Source organism: Sebastes fasciatus, chromosome 11 (assembly GCF_043250625.1).
Source record: "Sebastes fasciatus isolate fSebFas1 chromosome 11, fSebFas1.pri, whole genome shotgun sequence".
Lineage (NCBI taxonomy): Eukaryota > Metazoa > Chordata > Actinopteri > Perciformes > Sebastidae > Sebastes > Sebastes fasciatus.
The window spans coordinates 13083447-13103385 of NC_133805.1; the positions used below are offsets into that span (position 1 = coordinate 13083447).

A 19939-nucleotide genomic window follows, 5' to 3' on the forward strand; every position below is an offset into this window, starting at 1 on the left:
GAACTAAAACTTTGAGTCAACATGTAAACATTGCCAAAACATATACAGCTTGAGTATATCTTTATAAATTGTATCATAAATGGTGTATTTTAGTGTATTTTCATCGAATTTACAGTCACAGTTGTTGTAAAGAGTAGTAGAATACATTCAGTTGCATCATTGTCTTTGGGATCTGGGTATGGTGGGTATGGTAAAATTGCCTTTGGAATTTCGATTTTATACTAGACGAGGATAAAAATCTTATTTTTTTCCTTTTTTGCATCTCCATTTATTCTGGAATGGTAATAGAAATAGATAGGTTTACTTGCAATGGATATTTTAGGCTAAGGCTTAATTAAAAGTACTTTGAGTTTGGAGTAACAGACACTTGGCAGACCTGCCAACCTGTACGCATTTAGCGTAGCAGGCACGCATTTTGACATCAAAGTACGCTGGTATGAGTTGTTTAAAACCTTCTTGTTTGCTGCTGCCTTTTATTAAACCAAATAATTATATTATATTGCGCTATAACTTTTACTCTTGTGTGTTATACTCTATTTTAGCTTCTATCCTAGCTTTTATTTTTAGCTTGTTTTTATTTTCTACTTTCTAACGTTTTTATGTTTTTATGACTGTTTTAATTATGTTCTTTTGCACTTTGTCGCAATGTTCTTGAATGTTTATGTAAAGCACTTTGAATTGCCCTGTTGCTGAAATGTGCTATACAAATAAAACTGCCTTGCCTTACATTAAAAAGGTCAGTTCTCTTTTTCCCCTCCACCTTAGTAATGGATACAAATATGACCGACCCAATGGAGACGTTAAAGCTGAAGTGAAATTGAAAAAAACGTGAAAAAAATCATGTGCCTCTGTGTCCTCGGGTGCTCCTAACGTCATCTACAAGATTTCACAGACCGGAGGAAAACAAGCAGTAAGAGCTGATCTGAGGTCTGTTGTCCATCTGCCATCTATGAGAGCTGGCTGTCAATCACTCGCAAACTCCGATCAAACGGTCAAACTAGGCAGAGGTGATCAAATATGAATCAATATTCTGTTATGTTAATGCCTATTTCTCGCCTGAAATGTTTTCAGAATCATCTTGTAGTGCACAGTTTAGCTGTAAAATAAGAAAGTTTGGTCACATGACCGGAGAACAGCCAATAGGAACGCTCTCTCAATGAAATGGCCTGTGATTGGTCAAAGTCTCCCGTCACGGGCTAATTTTTTTAAAAACCTGAAAACAGAGCCACAGAAGTCTAGTTATCTCTCAGAACACTTGAATTACAATATACTGAAAGGTTGTTATGGAATTTTTGCCCAACGATGCCAAAAATATTCAGCCTACTGCCACTTTAAGCTGGGATGATTGTTTCTACTCCTATAGGCTCTCGAGGGTTTAGAATCAGAATCAGAATCAGTAATACATTATTGATTCCCGGGGGGAAATTGTGGTGTTACAGTTGCTCTTATATAAATGTAGGGACCTGCCATTTCTGGTGGAAAAGACAATGAACTATGCTTCTCAGGATCCTTAAGTCATGCAGCCATTGGCTGTGGACCAAGCTCAGCCTTTTTTTTTTAATCTAGCTCAATAGAAAAAAAATGAGAGAAAGTTGGCCTACAAATCTGGTGCATTAAAGCACAATTAGGACCAAGAGAGTAAAAAGCACCCTGTGCTCCTCTTACATCTTACTTCTTCTACCTGTTTGGATTATTTTGTTCAGTATCGTGGAATAAAACAATGGACTAATGTTACACTACAGCAGGCTGAGCGGGGACAACAACTGCTGAGTGAAACGTCCACATTTAGTCTTTATTAACTTAAATTGTAGTTATGAAGAAATCAGTCCGACTGTTAGATTAATGTGTTGTTTAACTCCCTGTTTACTGGATCTTGGCACCTGTGTGTGTGCACATTTTGACCCTGGCACCAGCAAGACGCAGGGCGGGCCTGAGGAGTTATCTGTGGCCTACAGTACCGACAGCACAGTATTGACAGACAGCATCCAGTTAGGACACAGTGTTAGTTTATAACCTGTTTTTGTGGACATAACAGCATGTGTCCATGCGAGCCTGTGCGCATAAATTTGCAGTGTGTAAACATGATAATGTTAAATATACACATAATAAAAAAAATGCCCCCCCCTGTCAAAGCTCATTGCCCGTCCACCCTTAACACTCTGGCGCCGACCCTGACCGGAGTACTCCCTTCTGTGTTTTGTGTGGTTGTTTTGGCCTTGAAGAGCTCTGTAGCATCGGCATGAAGCCACCGCAACAGTGTGGTATAGTGTCTCTCCTGAAGGTGTTTTTACGCCAGCAGCTAGTTGTGGTGTTGAAACTTGCTTCCACTGTGATCTAGCCAAACATTGATCAGACCAATAATTTTTCCTTCTACAGTTTGATACTATTCAAGGAAAGTGCATGAAGATCATCTCAAGTTATGTCATGTGGAGATGAAATCAAGGGGCGTAGGTTTCGTTTCAACATTGGTGGAGACACATTAGGTTTGGGGGTCCTCCCCCAGAAAGTTTTGAGTGTCAAACACTTCTCTGTAAAAGCTGTAAAATGAGAAAGTTTGCTCCGGCTGGTGGGCGGTGCTCACACACGTTCTCATTTTACAGCTAAACAGTACACTACAAGATGTTTCTGAAAATATGTGAGGCGAGAAATAGGCATTACAGTAACAGAATACTGATTCATATTTTGCGCTGCCTAGTTTGACCGTTTCATCTGAGTTCACAAGTGATTGACACCTGCTCAGAGACGGCAAGGCTCCAGCTCGGCTCTGATTGGTTGTTTTCCTCTGGTATGTGAAATCTTGCAGATGTCACTAGGAGCACCGGAGGACAGAGGAACATGATTTTTATCAGATTACTTGTCTCGTGCACTACTGTCAGGATATCGATCCATCCATCATCTGTAATCGCTTATCCCATTCGGGGTCGCGGGGGTTCTGGAGTTGATCCCAGCTGACATTGGGGGAAGGCGGGGTACACCTTGGACAGGTCGCCAGACTATCACGGGGCTGACACATAGACAGACACTCACATTCACACCTACGGGCAATTTAGAGTCAACAATTAATCTAACTTGCGTGTCATTTGACTGTTGGAGGAAGCTCGAGAACCCGGAGAAACCCACACTAACATGGGGAGAAAATGCAAACTCATAAAAAATAACTCTTTTAAATCATATTTTAAATTATTTAAATCATGTTTGCTCCAATTCTACCCACTGCAGCTTCAAGACACTGTTGAGACTAGAATGGCACTCGGAGGGCGCAGATCTCCGCCAAGGTGCCTGACTTTAAAAACAGATCACAGCTCACAGCTGGTGGTACCGTGAGGTGGTCGGCTTATTATTAACACGGTGTGTTTCCATGTAACGTATCGGCGGATGTCTCTCTCATTCAGCAGCCTTTTTATGTCTGTATAACGTTACACTACGTTGTCTGCCATCCCGTCATCTACCGCTTTTTTTTAATTCATTTTTGTAAAAAAAAAAAATTCTGAGTGCCCTCTGGGTATTGTCATGGGTGGGGGTGGGGGGTGGGTGGGATATATACCAGTCCAAACATGTTTGTGCAATGGATTGTAAGAGTTGTATTAGCAAAATGTATAAATAAACTCTGTTTAAAAAAAACAAAAAACATAACCTCCTGCCCAAGGCCTTTGACTCATTCCAGGTATTTTCAGTTCTGGGAACAGCCTGTTGTTAATTGCGTGAACATGTATAAACCACGGATTGATGTTTCGCAATCAAACATAGCTGTGACAGTTTATTTCACAACAATGTCTGGCTCGCTGCACATTAACCCGTATGCATGATTATGCAGCTATAACCAGGCAGCAAGCATCTCATCTGGCATACTGTAGATGCTTGCTTCAGGAGGAATTGGCAATTCTGCTCTCTACAGTAGCTCTCTCTCTATTTACCAAACTCCTCTCAACCTGGGTGGGACAGATTTACATTCAGAGGTCACCGAGACTCATTTAATTCTGTGAGTATTCAGACATTAATTGGGAACTAATTTGGCAAAAAAATTCAACACAAAACTTCTCAGCTTCATTGTTGCAAATCTCCTGCTTAACTGTTTGTTGTACAGTTTTTGTGTTGTATGTGGATAAAGTAGTGATGTTAAACTTGTCTGCAACTTGTAATGAACTAAGTCTCTCAGAAGTAACGTTTTTTTACCTTAAGGCTACATTCATGTTTAAGTTCTCTGTGAAACATCTGGACACACGTGTTGTATTCTATTTCTTCAAACTGTGCAGAAAAAATATCTCAGTTGCATCGAGAAGCAGCTAAAAAAGATCATGAAAATATTAATTTTACACCTATATATTAAGCAACTCCGCAGTTGTGTCAGTTTAGGGAGTGTTATGCGAGAATGTTTTAGCTGTGATGAGATCACTAAGATCAGCTAGTTGTGATATTGAGACTTACTTTCACCTTGGTTCTAGCTATGATTAAAGGAACAGATAGCTGGTCATGCTGGTCTTTAGAGCAAAGATGGGCCACTGAGTCCATATAATCTTTCAGACACATCAGAAAATATCACCCATTTGTGCATATTCACCAGTAATCTGTGGTCTCTGCTGCACCAGGATCTACTGACTAATGAGCATGGAGACTTCATCAGCCACGCCCGGTGGCCTATCTACTCATTCTTTATATCTTGTAAAATAGGCCAGAGAGTGCAGAGAGAGTTATATATAATATAATTATATACTATCATATAACACATTATATTTCAATATATTGGTGCATAGATTCTGTGCTTGTTAAACATAGTGGGTAACACATTTTATACCACTGATGCACGATTGGCCATCTTAGCGCACCATAGTTGTAGTATTGTACCTGTGGCTCGCCAAACTGTAGTGAAGCTGTCATAGGATTTTACAGGTAGGTTTATTTCAGCACATTACAAATTGTGTTTGCTCCACTTCACTGCTGACCATTTGGAAATAAGGATTCTGTTGATGATTATTACTTGAGTTTTAGATTTATTTATTGCCCTAAAAACTGGCATGGAATATATTGCACTTAGTACACCTAAAAATGAATAATTTCTCATCACTTACATTTCAACACAGCAGACGTGTCTCGATGGAGCCAGCAAGTGATCCAGAGAGGAGTCTGATGAAAGATGACGATGGTCCAAATCCTGCTCCAGCAAAGTGTTTTACGAGAGAGGCCAGTGGGCCAACAAGAGGGAGTTCCTTTTGGCAGTAGTTGGTGAAATCATCGGTCTGGGCAACGTTTGGAGATTTCCATATCTGTGCTTCAAAAATGGAGGAGGTATAGTAAAAGCATGATTTAAAGTCTCATTCTATTGTTCAGCAGAAAGTTAGATGAGAACAAACTAGATCATTAACATTTTGTGTTTGTATTTGTATCACTATAATTCATTACTTCAATAAATTCTCCCCTTTAGGAGCTTTCTTGGTCCCATATGTTTTATTCCTGCTCACCTGTGGAATCCCCATCTTCTTTCTGGAGGTATCTCTGGGACAGTTAACTGGTCAGGGTGGAATCACATGTTGGAGGAAGATATGTCCTTTATTTGAAGGTACTGCTAACTTATATTCAATACAGTACACATATTTGAAATACTTGTTACATTACTGGTTGTGTAACTTATGTTGAAATTTGATTGGATTCTTGTCAATAGGTGTAGGCTACGGCGGTCAAATGATAATGCTATACACTAATATGTATTATATCGTCATCCTCGCTTGGGCTTTCCTCTACCTCTTCTCCTCCTTCCACACTGCACTCCCCTGGGCCAGCTGCAACAACACCTGGAACACAGGTACACATCTGCATTATGATGGTGCCATGACCTTGTGTAGGTATACCAGACTTAACATACTTGCTGTATTGACGTTCTCTCCTTAGTATATGCAGATTATAATATATTATATATTATAATCACGCTCTCCTTACCCCCTCCCCTCAGACCCCTCCACGACAAAACGGTGACAGAAAGTGGAAACTGAAAACCACTGTCAGTAAAAAAAACTTTTAGCGGAAAAACAAAAGAGTTACATGGTGAAAAAAATCTGAAGATTATCATCAAAAAACACATTAGAATGCAAAAAATATAAAATATTTTTAAGGTATTACAGTAACAGAATACTGATTCATATTTGATCAGCGCTGCCTAGTTTGACCATTTCATCGGAGTTCACGAGTGATTGACACCTGCTCAGAGACGGCAAGGCTCCAGCTCGGCTCTGATTGGTTGTTTTCCTCTGGTATGTGAAATCTTGCAGATGCCACTAGGAGCACCGGAGGACACAGAGGCACATGATTTTTATCAGATTACTTGTCTCGTGCACTACTGTCAGGATATCGATCCATCCATCATCTGTAATCGCTTATCCCATTCGGGGTCGCGGGGGTTCTGGAGTTGATCCCAGCTGACATTGGGGGAAGGCGGGGTACACCTTGGACAGGTCGCCAGACTATCACGGGGCTGACACATAGACAGACACTCACATTCACACCTACGGGCAATTTAGAGTCAACAATTAATCTAACTTGCGTGTCATTTGACTGTTGGAGGAAGCTCGAGAACCCGGAGAAACCCACACTAACATGGGGAGAAAATGCAAACTCATAAAAAATAACTCTTTTAAATCATATTTTAAATTATTTAAATCATGTTTGCTCCAATTCTACCCACTGCAGCTTCAAGACACTGTTGAGACTAGAATGGCACTCGGAGGGCGCAGATCTCCGCCAAGGTGCCTGACTTTAAAAACAGATCACAGCTCACAGCTGGTGGTACCGTGAGGTGGTCGGCTTATTATTAACACGGTGTGTTTCCATGTAACGTATCGGCGGATGCCTCTCTCATTCAGCAGCCTTTTTATGTCTGTATAACGTTACACTACGTTGTCTGCCATCCCGTCATCTACCGCTTTTTTTTAATTCATTTTTGTAAAAAAAAAAAATTCTGAGTGCCCTCTGGGTATTGTCATGGGTGGGGGTGGGGGGTGGGTGGGATATATACCAGTCCAAACATGTTTGTGCAATGGATTGTAAGAGTTGTATTAGCAAAATGTATAAATAAACTCTGTTTAAAAAAAACAAAAAACATAACCTCCTGCCCAAGGCCTTTGACTCATTCCAGGTATTTTCAGTTCTGGGAACAGCCTGTTGTTAATTGCGTGAACATGTATAAACCACGGATTGATGTTTCGCAATCAAACATAGCTGTGACAGTTTATTTCACAACAATGACTGGCTCGCTGCACATTAACCCGTATGCATGATTATGCAGCTATAACCAGGAAGCAAGCATTTCATCTGGCATACTGTAGATGCTTGCTTCAGGAGGAATTGGCAATTCTGCTCTCTACAGTAGCTCTCTCTCTATTTACCAAACTCCTCTCAACCTGGGTGGGACAGATTTACATTCAGAGGTCACCGAGACTCATTTAATTCTGTGAGTATTCAGACATTAATTGGGAACTAATTTGGCAAAAAAATTCAACACAAAACTTCTCAGCTTCATTGTTGCAAATCTCCTGCTTAACTGTTTGTTGTACAGTTTTTGTGTTGTATGTGGATAAAGTAGTGATGTTAAACTTGTCTGCAACTTGTAATGAACTAAGTCTCTCAGAAGTAAAGTTTTTTTACCTTAAGGCTACATTCATGTTTAAGTTCTCTGTGAAACATCTGGACACACGTGTTGTATTCTATTTCTTCAAACTGTGCAGAAAAAATATCTCAGTTGCATCGAGAAGCAGCTAAAAAAGATCATGAAAATATTAATTTTACACCTATATATTAAGCAACTCCGCAGTTGTGTCAGTTTAGGGAGTGTTATGCGAGAATGTTTTAGCTGTGATGAGATCACTAAGATCAGCTAGTTGTGATATTGAGACTTACTTTCACCTTGGTTCTAGCTATGATTAAAGGAACAGATAGCTGGTCATGCTGGTCTTTAGAGCAAAGATGGGACACTGAGTCCATATAATCTTTCAGACACATCAGAAAATATCACCCATTTGTGCATATTCACCAGTAATCTGTGGTCTCTGCTGCACCAGGATCTACTGACTAATGAGCATGGAGACTTCTTCAGCCACGCCCGGTGGCCTATCTACTCATTCTTTATATCTTGTAATATAGTTCAGAGAGTGCAGAGAGAGTTATATATAATATAATTATATACTATCATATAACACATTATATTTCAATATATTGGTGCATAGATTCTGTGCTTGTTAAACATATAGTGGGTAACACATTTTATACCACTGATGCACAATTGGCCTTCTGAGTGAAGCTCTTATAGGATTTTACAGGTAGGTTTATTTCAGCACATTGCAAATTGTGTTAGCTCTTCTGTACTGCTGACCATTTACTTGAGTTTTAGTTTTCTTTATTGCACTTACAACAGCTAAAAATTAATAATTTCTCATCACTTACATTTCAACACAGCGGATGTGTCCCGATGGAGCCAGCAAGTGATCCAGAGAAGAGTCTGATGAAAGATGACGACAGTCCAAATACTGCTCCAGAAAAGTGTGACAAGAGAGGCCAGTGGGCCAACAAGAGGGATTTCATTTTGTCAATAGTCGGTGAAATCATCGGTCTGGGCAATGTTTGGAGATTTCCATATCTGTGCTTCAAAAATGGAGGAGGTGAGAACATGATTTAAAGTCTCATTGAATTGTACAGCAGAAAGTTAGATGAGAACAGACTGGAAGAATGGTATTAAATCATTAACATTTTGTTTACCTTTAGGAGCTTTCTTGGTTCCTTATGTTGTGACCCTGCTCACCTGTGGAATCCCCATCTTCTTTCTGGAGGTATCTCTGGGACAGTTAACTGGTCAGGGTGGAATCACATGTTGGAGGAAAATATGTCCTTTATTTGAAGGTACTGCTAACTTATATTCAATACAGTGCACATATTTGAAATACTTGTTACATTACTGGTTGTGTACCTAATGTTGAAATTTGACCATATTTTTGTCAATAGGTGTAGGCTACGGCGGTCAAATGATAATGCTATACACTAATATGTATTATATCGTCATCCTGGCTTGGGCTTTCCTCTACCTCTTCTCCTCCTTCCACACTGTACTCCCCTGGGCCAGCTGCAACAACACCTGGAACACAGGTACACATCTGCATTATGATGGTGCCATGACCGTGTGTAGGTATAGTATTAGTCAGTGGCGACAAATGACTGTAGTTTGTTTCTAGAAGAGGAACTGGAAATGTAATATTATAAAAAATGCTACACTCTTACAAAGCTGACTCAATATCAACATGGCAGCATATTCTAAAAATATCTATCTATTCTAACTTGTTATTTCTTATTCTTCCACTGCAAGAGAACTGCGTTGATTATGGACATAATGATTCAGTTTATGGCCACATCAATGAAAATGCAACATCTCCAGTTAAAGAGTTCTGGCTGTAAGTATTCATCTCACCAAAATTGTTTTAGAGTCGTAATAATGTATCTTGACATAATTTTCCTTCTGCACACAGGAGGAGAGTCCTGAGTTTGTCTGGAGGAATTGAGGAGATGGGCAGTATCCGCTGGGAACTGGCTGGATGCTTTCTCCTAAGCTGGATCATCTGTTACTTCTGTATCTGGAAAGGAGTCAAGACATCAGGAAAGGTGAGATGTATACAATTATTATCAACAGGGTGTTAATAGAACTTCAAATGAAAGTTACGAATGTAATTACGGTTCTATGAATCCTGGATGACCGCCAGAGGCATGTAGCTCACTTACACACTTTGGTGAAGTGATGGCAAGGAGAAATGCAGTTTTGGCCGACTGACACCTCAGCTTTGCCTGTGCTGAGGGTTCAAAGGGAGGCAAACATAGGGTGTCCAACACCAGGGGCAGGTCCCATGCAAGAGCCCTCGGGGGACGCAGCCTCAGAGCCCGTTTTAAGAAGAGGGACACCAGCATGTTGCTGCACACTGTGTTATTGTCGACCCTATCATGCTACGATGAAATAGCAGCCACATACACCCTCAGTGTGGATGGAGACTGGCCACTGTTAAGGTGACCAAAGTGTCGAGGGCTGGAGACTCTGGACATTTAAGCAATGGATGTGAGGCAACCACAATTAGGGAGATAGAGCCAGGAAATTCCACCAAAGACGACTTCATTTCAATGTGTTTCCCCTTTAACCTCAATAAGTGTTGTATCTACAGCAAGTACACAAACAAAGGGAGATGAACGACATAAACTAGCATTGCATATAATCTAATCAATTAGCTTAATTGTTAAAGCAAAGTCAGGGAATACAGCAACACAAGCAATATTCCAGTACATGGGAATTGAGTCATACAGTAACACTGAATCCAGTATGTATTGGTGCTTCTTTCTCAGGTCGTCTACTTAACGGCCACTTTTCCCTGCGTGATGTTGATTGTGTTGCTGATCCGTGGGCTGACATTACCAGGAGCTGTCGACGGAATTCAATTTTACCTTTCTCCTGATCTGACTCGTCTGACTGATCCTCAGGTGAGGTTTATGTTTGAGTTATGAGGGGATGTATAAGTGACTCACTGTACAGAACACTACTTGGGTATGTGGCTGAAGGGAGGGATAGAGAGGCAGAAATATGATAAGTAAGTGACATGTAAGTGATATGATAAGTATAAGCATCAAATAAATAAATAAATACATATTTAAAGGCATAACAATCACAACTCATTTAACTGTTTTAAGGTGTGGATGGATGCTGGGAGCCAGATATTATTCTCCTATTGTGTCTGCTCAGGCTGTTTACAATCTCTTGGAAGCTACAACAAATACAACAACAACTGCTACAGGTAGGGTAAATACATATTATTCTTTACTTTTTATGTCTTTAACTGTTTATGTGATGTAGGATACAATACCTAATCATCTTTTTTTTATTTTTAGAGACACCTTTGCCTTGTGCACACTAAACAGTTTAACCAGCTTTGTTGCTGGCTTTGCAGTCTTCTCAGTCCTCGGCTTCATGTCGCATGAGTTGGGTGTTGACATCTCAACGGTAGCTGAATCAGGTATGGGAGGGTTTGTAGAAAAAACACTGTGTTGTATATTCACTACTGTGCTCCTATGAAAAACAGTAAATAATAAGTATCTACCAACATGTTTTTGTTTGTACATATTAAGAAAATAAAAGGAGTTATCCTATCTTATCACTTCCTTGCAAAGTCTTAACCGTGTTCACGGTGCTGTGGGCTGCCATGTGCTGGGTCCTCAAATCGTAATGATCAAGGCCACACTCTCATCCTTGTACATGTACAGTACTTATGAGGACTCTCTATTGACTACCTTCATTGGCTTTTTCTTAACCCTAATCTTAACCATAAGAACTACACATCACTTAAACCCTTTCCCAACTTTAAAGGTGCAGTAACTGGCCCCTTATATTATTATATATTATATTATCACCTTTTAAGTTGGTCTTGTTAGCAAACAGTTTACACATTAAGCAGATATGAGCTGTTTTGCTCCCTATTAACACCTAACAAAATATCTTACTCTTTAGCTGCTAAACTATCTAATCCACTGTGTTCACCAGCTAGTTGCTAACTTTGTCTCGGGAAGTACAGTAGGCTACAATCAGTTTATCACAGCTTTTTACTGAATAAAAAGCTACCTGCTGCATCAGGAAACAACGCAATGAGAGTGAGCCAAAACATCCGATTAAGTCAAAGCCATAAAACCAAAATAATGAGCTGAAAGAAGCTAAAAATCTCCATAGAGCCGAGGGAAACTGAGTTGAGTGATTATTATCTGTACGTTATTCACTACAAGCGACATACACATAACATAATATAAAAAAAATGATCATAGAGGCTTCAGTTAAAATAAATGGTCAACATTTTGGGAACTGAATTCTGTACCCCTTTTCTGTTGTAATGTGAACTGATATCCGTGCCCATAATGTGATTGATTAATATGAGTATTGTATGTAGCACACATACGCTGTGATATGAGAAATTTCAGACTTAACACAGTTAAACAGTAACTGGTAATTGTGTTCTTCATTTGATGCACCAAAAGTCATTCTAATAAGGTCACATAGTTCTTCTGCAATGCATGACAAAATGCATTTTCTTTTTACTGCTCTGGTAATGTGACATTTTAGGAACACAAGGCCTTGAAATGCTCCTAAAATATGATTTTACTGATGGAGACACAGCAGGAAGGTGTAGAGGACAGGAAGTACGGGATAAGATTGTGGCAGCATCCTCCTCTAAACCAGCTGGGGTACATTGGTCATTAGTTACTCCCCATCTCAGGACACAAACTCAGCAGGTTTTGGTCTAATGCTTACATCAAAATCAACCTATTACTTTAAGTACATTATAACCCATAAGAGTACTAATGCCTAACCTATTTTGCCATCTACTCTGGACCACTTGCAGGTCCTGGCCTGGCATTCATTGCTTACCCTCGGGCAGTATCCATGATGCCTTTACCACAACTCTGGGCTGCCTTCTTCTTCATTATGATAATCTTCCTTGGACTGGACAGTCAGGTAAAGTGTTAACATTTAGTTGTATTTAAAATATATATCAGACTTTTATAACATTCAATTATAAGCATCTCTGTTCTTCTGCTTTGAATTATCAACAAATCCTGACATGAAAAGACAACTTCAATCTACAGTATTTCTCCACTTCCTTTAACTTTTAAGGATTTTATGGCTTCATTGCACTTTTACATGATCTATAACATATTGTCAAAGCTTCTGATTTGTGAGTTCCACTCAGTGATCAGCCATTGCATGAAAGACAATAAAAAGCCAAATACAGTCGATCAGTTTACATTGCAGAAAGTGATTAGACAGAATGTACGCTGCCCTGTTTGTTCAAGGTAACAAAAAGCTAAAACCATTCACCCAACCCACCACACAGGCCTCGTAAGTATCAGTGTAGAAAATGTAAATGTAACACTTCTCTTTTAACCACAGTTTGTGTGTCTGGAAGGCTTGGTGACATCCATATCAGACTTGTATCCATCCTTCTTTTTCACTGGTCATCGACGTAAACTACTTCTGCTGGTCATCTGTGGTGTAGCCTTCGTTATTGGCCTGTTCATGGTGACCGAGGTAAGAGTTAAATTCTTTAACCTTTGAAACTAAAACTGCACCTGTCTGTCAGTAATTCTCTATATCTGTGTCAAATATGTTTTCCCTTTGAACAAAACAATCTCTTTTCTCTTTCTTATGTGCGGTAGGGAGGACTTTATGTATTTCTGCTGTTTGACTACTATGCTTGCAGTGGAATACCAGTCATGGTTTTTGCCATTTTGGAGTCCATCTGTGTGGGATGGATATTTGGTGAGCAACAAAAATAATTTTAATCAAGGACAAAAAGTAGGGGTGACATGCTTTCAATAATGTGGATTTAAAAGTACAGTATATTAAATAAGCCACCTGTAACATTGTATATATACCCCCAAAGTAGCGGTGCCCCTTTAAACTATACCATAATGTAAGGCTTCTAACAAAACTGGCAGAATGTAACCCAGAAACACGACACGGAGGCAGGCAGTTCAACAGTAAAGTTAAAATTTTACTTAGTAAAGCAGGCAAAGCAAACTGAAGCAAACTTTCACTGACCGGTTTAACCTTGGAGACGTGGAATGTAGGATGAATTCTCATGGACCCGGTGCAGGCGGACGGCCACAGGGTCGATGACTCTTGAGATGGGGAATGGACCTACAAACTGCGGTGCCAGCTTCCTGGATTCCACTCGGAGTGGAGGGTCCCGTGTAGACAACCAGACGCGTTGCCTGGGGGTATAATGGGGGGCTGGGGTGCGGCAAGTTAAGCTTTTACTTAGTAAAGCAGGCAAAGGCCAATACCAGGTAATCAATCCAATCAGGCAAACAAATCCAATGAGGGGCAGGCAACAGGCAAGGTCAAGATATCAGGAAGATCAAAAACTAGTAATTCAGGCAAGACAAAGAAGTGCTGGAAAGCTAGACAATCTGGCAAGTGACTGGTGAACTGGGACTGGTATACTGTATATGGGCTTAGGAACTGATTAGAGAACAAGCTGTAGGTGAGGAGGTTGTGACACATAACTAATAACAGTGCTATCTTTTTTTTGGCAATTTAGACTTAGATAAGATGAGTTTTGTTGATCAGTGCTGTTTTCAGAAACATATTACAAATTATGTAAAGAAGACATTAAATTGATATTTGCTCATGTGACTCACTTTGCAAATGTTTCTCATCTGCACCCTCAAATATCCTCTGTCTACAAGGTGCTGATCGTTATTACGACAAAATAAAGGAAATGATCGGCTACTACCCCTCTTCGTATATGAAATATTGTTGGAGGTTCTTCACTCCACTTGTCTGTGCTGTAAGTAAATTTATGGTGTATTGTTGTGTCTGTAAGCCGTAAAGCTCAGGAGACAAAGTCAAGACCAACATTCAGAAAGAAGAAAAATATATATTTCTTGACGAAAAGGCACGCTGTTCGCTTGATGTTCTCTGCATGTCTCTTCTTTTTTAATAGGGAATATTGCTGTTCTCTCTGGTCAAGTTCACCCCGCTGAAATACAACAACACCTACCAGTACCCCTGGTGGGGTCACGCCATCGGGATATTTCTTGCTCTCTCTTCAGTTATCCTGACTCCTCTGTGGATTATCTATAGTATGGCAGTAACCCCGGGAACAGTGAGACAGGTAAGTTTCTCTACTGACATCACAGCGTACTCCGGTCATCACAAAGATTTACTGTCAAAGATAAAGTTAATGAAACATTGTGTTATTTCAATTAATTCAGTGTAACCATTTGCTGTAAAAGGTCAATTCCTTGACCTTCTTTTGACCAAACCTACATGCAGCTCACATGGAGCTACGTCTGAAAGCTAGTTTGGTAACATATATCTAAAGCACCCCTTTATTTCTCTGCACATACGTTGTATTTTTTATATGTTCTATTTGAGTGACCCGAAATATGCCATTTTTAAGTCAAATTTGAGGTTTCCAGTGGGGAACTATTCATGTTACAATGCAAGTGATCTGGCAAATTTGGTCTTTTCACAGAGACTGAAAACATTATGCACTCCAGCAGCCGACCTATGTAACACACCAAAGAAGACTCTTTACCCTGAAACGGCTCGTTCTGATACAGAGCTTAGTGCTTTAACTGAAAAACCAAAAGATGGCCGTTCTGAAGGTGAGTCACCTGTAATCAGAGACATCAGTCAATGCTCTAAGTCTAATGATCCATAGTGATGTGGTGATTGGTTCATTCTGTTTCAGGACTTTCATGGTCTTTTCAGTACACTCAAAAGTTCTGTGCTGATAATGTTCATAAAGACAGTTTGAACACTGTGACAGTAACATAACGAGCATCCTGCAATCTGAGGTGATCCATACAGGATGATCAAATTTCATATCATGCATGCCCATGTAATGTCTTACACTATATACTCACTGACGCTTGAGGAGGGAACCAGCGAAGAGAGGCCAGAATGTGTTCAATGTGACAATTTGTTGTTCTTACTCTGGCAGCAGCATTTTATAACAGTTGAAGGTTTTTAATAATAGAGCTCTGTGGCCCACAAAAGCTACATTTTGAGCTCAACTACACACCTATAAAGTTTCGTGACTGCATCTTGAATGGTTGTGACGCTATCGCGACAACAAAATCTGTCAAAATCGCTTCTGTGGTAGTTCCCGCTACAGTAGGTGTCTCCAGGACCACAGTTTGACATGATGACACACACACAGACTCACAAGGTGAAAACAATATCAGCGTTCTGGTTGGTAATGAGTGGTTTACGGAGCTTGAAGTCATAATTTATGCCTTATTTATAAATATAATATTTATTATTTATTATGAAAAAATAATAATAATAATACCTAGACATTTTAAAAAGTCAAAAAGTCAAAATAATTCATGTTTAGACTCTAGTTAGACCACATATCTAAGACTCACCTCACCTTTTCTGTCTCTATATGCTGCATCAGAGCAGAACTCTGTTGTCTCTGTCTCCTTCAGCTGATGATTTCTGATTTTTTTTTTTACACAGAAACTGTAAATGATTAGTCTAGTATTATAGTAGTATTAATTGTTGTTTCTATCCATCCTCACAGAAACTGATTGTGTTTTGCATCCCTGAAGACCCGATGAGTGCATCATCAAAGAAGAGTCTACGGCCTGAACTACAGAACCAAACTCAACCTCTTTAGCTCCTTTTGTTTCTGCATTTATTGTGTAGCCTATAAGTACAGACTGGCTTTAAATGAAAATATAGGCTCCATTGTAAATGTAAACAGACCTTTAGCAGCATGAAAGAACAACAATAACTTAGATTTAGTTGAGTGGTAGAAGTTAAACTATTTGTTTTAGATTTTGTGGTGGTGGGTGTTATAACAAAGGAGTCTTGATATATATATATATATACATATATATATATATATATATGTATATATACATACACACACCATACAGCTTCTTTCAACAACATTTATGCAATTATATAATCAAGACTCCTTTAGTTTACTGTATATGCAGTTCTTATGAGCTCTTCAGTCATATATGGATATTGATCAACATTCATTGTGTTTATTACTATTTCAATGTTTTTGGGAGATTAATGTCATTTGTAACATGGTTATATGGATTTGAACTAAAACTTTGAGTCAACATGTAAACATTGCCAAAACATATACAGCTTGAGTATATCTTTATAAATTGTATCATAAATGGTGTATTTTAGTGTATTTTCATCGAATTTACAGTCACAGTTGTTGTAAAGAGTAGTAGAATACATTCAGTTGCATCATTGTCTTTGGGATCTGGGTATGGTGGGTATGGTAAAATTGCCTTTGGAATTTCGATTATATACTAGACGAGGATAAAAATCTTATTTTTTTCCTTTTTTGCATCTCCATTTATTCTGGAATGGTAATAGAAATAGATAGGTTTACTTGCAATGGATATTTTAGGCTAAGGCTTAATTAAAAGTACTTTGAGTTTGGAGTAACAGACACTTGGCAGACCTGCCAACCTGTACGCATTTAGCGTAGCAGGCACGCATTTTGACATCAAAGTACGCTGGTATGAGTTGTTTAAAACCTTCTTGTTTGCTGCTGCCTTTTATTAAACCAAATAATTATATTATATTGCGCTATAACTTTTACTCTTGTGTGTTATACTCTATTTTAGCTTCTATCCTAGCTTTTATTTTTAGCTTGTTTTTATTTTCTACTTTCTAACGTTTTTATGTTTTTATGACTGTTTTAATTATGTTCTTTTGCACTTTGTCGCAATGTTCTTGAATGTTTATGTAAAGCACTTTGAATTGCCCTGTTGCTGAAATGTGCTATACAAATAAAACTGCCTTGCCTTACATTAAAAAGGTCAGTTCTCTTTTTCCCCTCCACCTTAGTAATGGATACAAATATGACCGACCCAATGGAGACGTTAAAGCTGAAGTGAAATTGAAAAAAACGTGAAAAAAATCATGTGCCTCTGTGTCCTCGGGTGCTCCTAACGTCATCTACAAGATTTCACAGACCGGAGGAAAACAAGCAGTAAGAGCTGATCTGAGGTCTGTTGTCCATCTGCCATCTATGAGAGCTGGCTGTCAATCACTCGCAAACTCCGATCAAACGGTCAAACTAGGCAGAGGTGATCAAATATGAATCAATATTCTGTTATGTTAATGCCTATTTCTCGCCTCAAATGTTTTCAGAATCATCTTGTAGTGCACAGTTTAGCTGTAAAATAAGAAAGTTTGGTCACATGACCGGAGAACAGCCAATAGGAACGCTCTCTCAATGAAATGACCTGTGATTGGTCAAAGTCTCCCGTCACGGGCTAATTTTTTTAAAAACCTGAAAACAGAGCCACAGAAGTCTAGTTATCTCTCAGAACACTTGAATTACAATATACTGAAAGGTTGTTATGGAATTTTTGCCCAACGATGCCAAAAATATTCAGCCTACTGCCACTTTAAGCTGGGATGATTGTTTCTACTCCTAAAGGCTCTCGAGGGTTTAGAATCAGAATCAGAATCAGTAATACATTATTGATTCCCGGGGGGAAATTGTGGTGTTACAGTTGCTCTTATATAAATGTAGGGACCTGCCATTTCTGGTGGAAAAGACAATGAACTATGCTTCTCAGGATCCTTAAGTCATGCAGCCATTGGCTGTGGACCAAGCTCAGTCGCCATTGGCTACTGTAGCATTTCACACATAGGTGGGAAATTCACCCAGGACAAAACCATAGGAATCTCTTTGTTCCTCCTCTTTCTGTTCTTCACCTCCTCACCTCCTGACCTGCTTGAGGTGAGCTGCAGCTCTCCAGCTGTAAAGCAGCTCTGCTCTGATCAATGGCCTGTTAGGAAACAGCCATTGGAACACAAGGATCTTCTCAGCAGAAGACGCGAGAGCCTGCCTTCTTACCTAATAACTTCAAGCAACAACCGCAAGGAAGTTAGCACCAAGCTAACCAATCTGCACAACTTGATTGGAGCACAGCAAAGACGACATCTTTGATTTGGAACCACAACTTCAACACATGGAATTACAAACCCTTTTCTTCCATGGATCGGTAACGTACTGGGCTTACTTTAGCATTAGCAATCGCACATGGCTGAGCAAGACTGTTCAACTTTGATTTCTAGGATGTACTTGTATTGATTTGGTTTAATGTTATTCATTGAGTTTGACTGTGGTGATTTATTTGTATTTGATATTTGGGTAGGTGGCTTCGCCACATCTGATGTGTTTAGTTTATGCTTCACATAGACAAGGTCTTGCATGCAAACTAACCATCTTTTCTAACCCACTGCATATCTAACACACATTAAGATCACATACATAAACTGTGAATTAGTTAAACATAAACATACAGCTTCAGATAATCTTAACCCCCACATCACCCCCCCCCACCTCCCCTCTGTCCTTCCTGAGCACATGTTTTTTCTGAAGAACAAAGAGGCTATGTGGTGACATGTTGGCGGCCATCTTTGATTCCGCCATCTTTGTAGTTTTACAGTGCTCGCCCCGTTTGTCTGTAGGCAGACATCTTGAGACAAGAAGCCCCTTTCTCTCTCTCTCTGTCTCTCTCTCTCTCTCTCTCTCTCTCTATCACACACACACACACACACACACACACACACACACACACACACACACAAACACACACACACACTTTGTTTTTGTTTTTTAGTTTAGTTATTTAGTTAGATTAATGTTGTGTTTTAAACCTTTATTATCTTGTAAATAAATGTTTGTGGAATATACACGCTGGTCTGGTTAATGTTGTACAAGAGTGAATAATGCCAACCTCTGCTATGTCAAGAACTCCGATATCCTTCAACCTTTACTATCTATTTTGGTTATAGTTATTAATTTAATTATTAATCAACGTTCCAAATTGATAGTTTAGCATATATAATGAGACTATATTAACATTTTGGTTATTGGTCCCTGATTCCAGGGTGGTGCCCTGTTTATTATTAATGTCTTCTCAAACGTCATTATTAACAGTTCTTTAACTTGAATGGGTTCTTCTGAACATGAACGGTTCTTCTGAACATGGCCTCTATTGCGTCTTCCACTTTTCCTGAAATTGTCTGTGCTCGTCACCAACCTTTCTCTTCACTGCAGGCTTTGAAAAAGACATGATTGGGGCTGTGTGACAAGATATATATTCATTCCACTTGGTGTCACTCCGCAATAAAGTTGTGCCTGCTGTGTTTGTGTTGCTCTGCAATTACACCACCAAACCGCTAGTTGGCGGCGGCGTCTCTATGAGTTTCCTTCTTCTTCTTGTACTACAAACAGAAACTGAGCGGAGTTGGAGCTAATAACTGTTGAACCACAGAACTTTTACTGACATTACTGCAATGCCGAAAAGAGAAAATATATCTGAGTGGATTTGTGTGAACAAACATTGAAAAGATGGAGGCAGAGAGAAGTAGAAC

At 39.4% G+C, this 19939-nt stretch overlaps 1 protein-coding gene across 6 annotated transcripts; it reads left to right on the forward strand.

Annotated features, from left to right (window-relative positions):
• The first annotated feature begins 5417 nt into the window (after nucleotides 1–5417).
• On the forward strand, nucleotides 5418–16382 carry LOC141776931 (sodium- and chloride-dependent GABA transporter 2-like). Of its 6 annotated transcripts, none has more exons than XM_074650793.1 (17): nucleotides 5418–5554; nucleotides 5775–5833; nucleotides 8440–8642; nucleotides 8746–8880; nucleotides 8983–9123; nucleotides 9341–9425; nucleotides 9501–9633; nucleotides 10360–10494; nucleotides 10702–10805; nucleotides 10900–11024; nucleotides 12399–12511; nucleotides 12947–13084; nucleotides 13213–13315; nucleotides 14248–14348; nucleotides 14505–14675; nucleotides 15039–15171; nucleotides 16095–16382. In XM_074650793.1, the coding sequence occupies exons 3-17, from the start codon at nucleotides 8453–8455 to the stop codon at nucleotides 16118–16120; spliced, it is 1833 nt and encodes a 610-aa protein (XP_074506894.1). In that variant the 5' UTR covers nucleotides 5418–5554; nucleotides 5775–5833; nucleotides 8440–8452; the 3' UTR covers nucleotides 16121–16382. The 6 variants fall into 6 exon arrangements, with proteins under 6 accessions (XP_074506894.1, XP_074506893.1, XP_074506892.1 ...); XM_074650792.1 differs by having other exon boundaries at nucleotides 5775–5797; XM_074650791.1 differs by having other exon boundaries at nucleotides 5419–5554; nucleotides 5657–5833.
• Nucleotides 16383–19939: the final 3557 nt, after the last annotated feature.

What these genes read in the sequence shown, in the direction of transcription:
- LOC141776931 (XM_074650793.1), top strand. Translation starts at nt 8,453, where the DNA reads ATGGAGCCAGCAAGTGATCCAGAGAAGAGTCTGATGAAAGATGACGAC. An exon ending in CTCGTCTGACTGATCCTCAG is followed by an intron (nt 10,495 to 10,701) that starts GTGAGGTTTATG and finishes AACTGTTTTAAG; the next exon opens with GTGTGGATGGATGCTGGGAG. An exon ending in CTGTGTGGGATGGATATTTG is followed by an intron (nt 13,316 to 14,247) that starts GTGAGCAACAAA and finishes TCTGTCTACAAG; the next exon opens with GTGCTGATCGTTATTACGAC.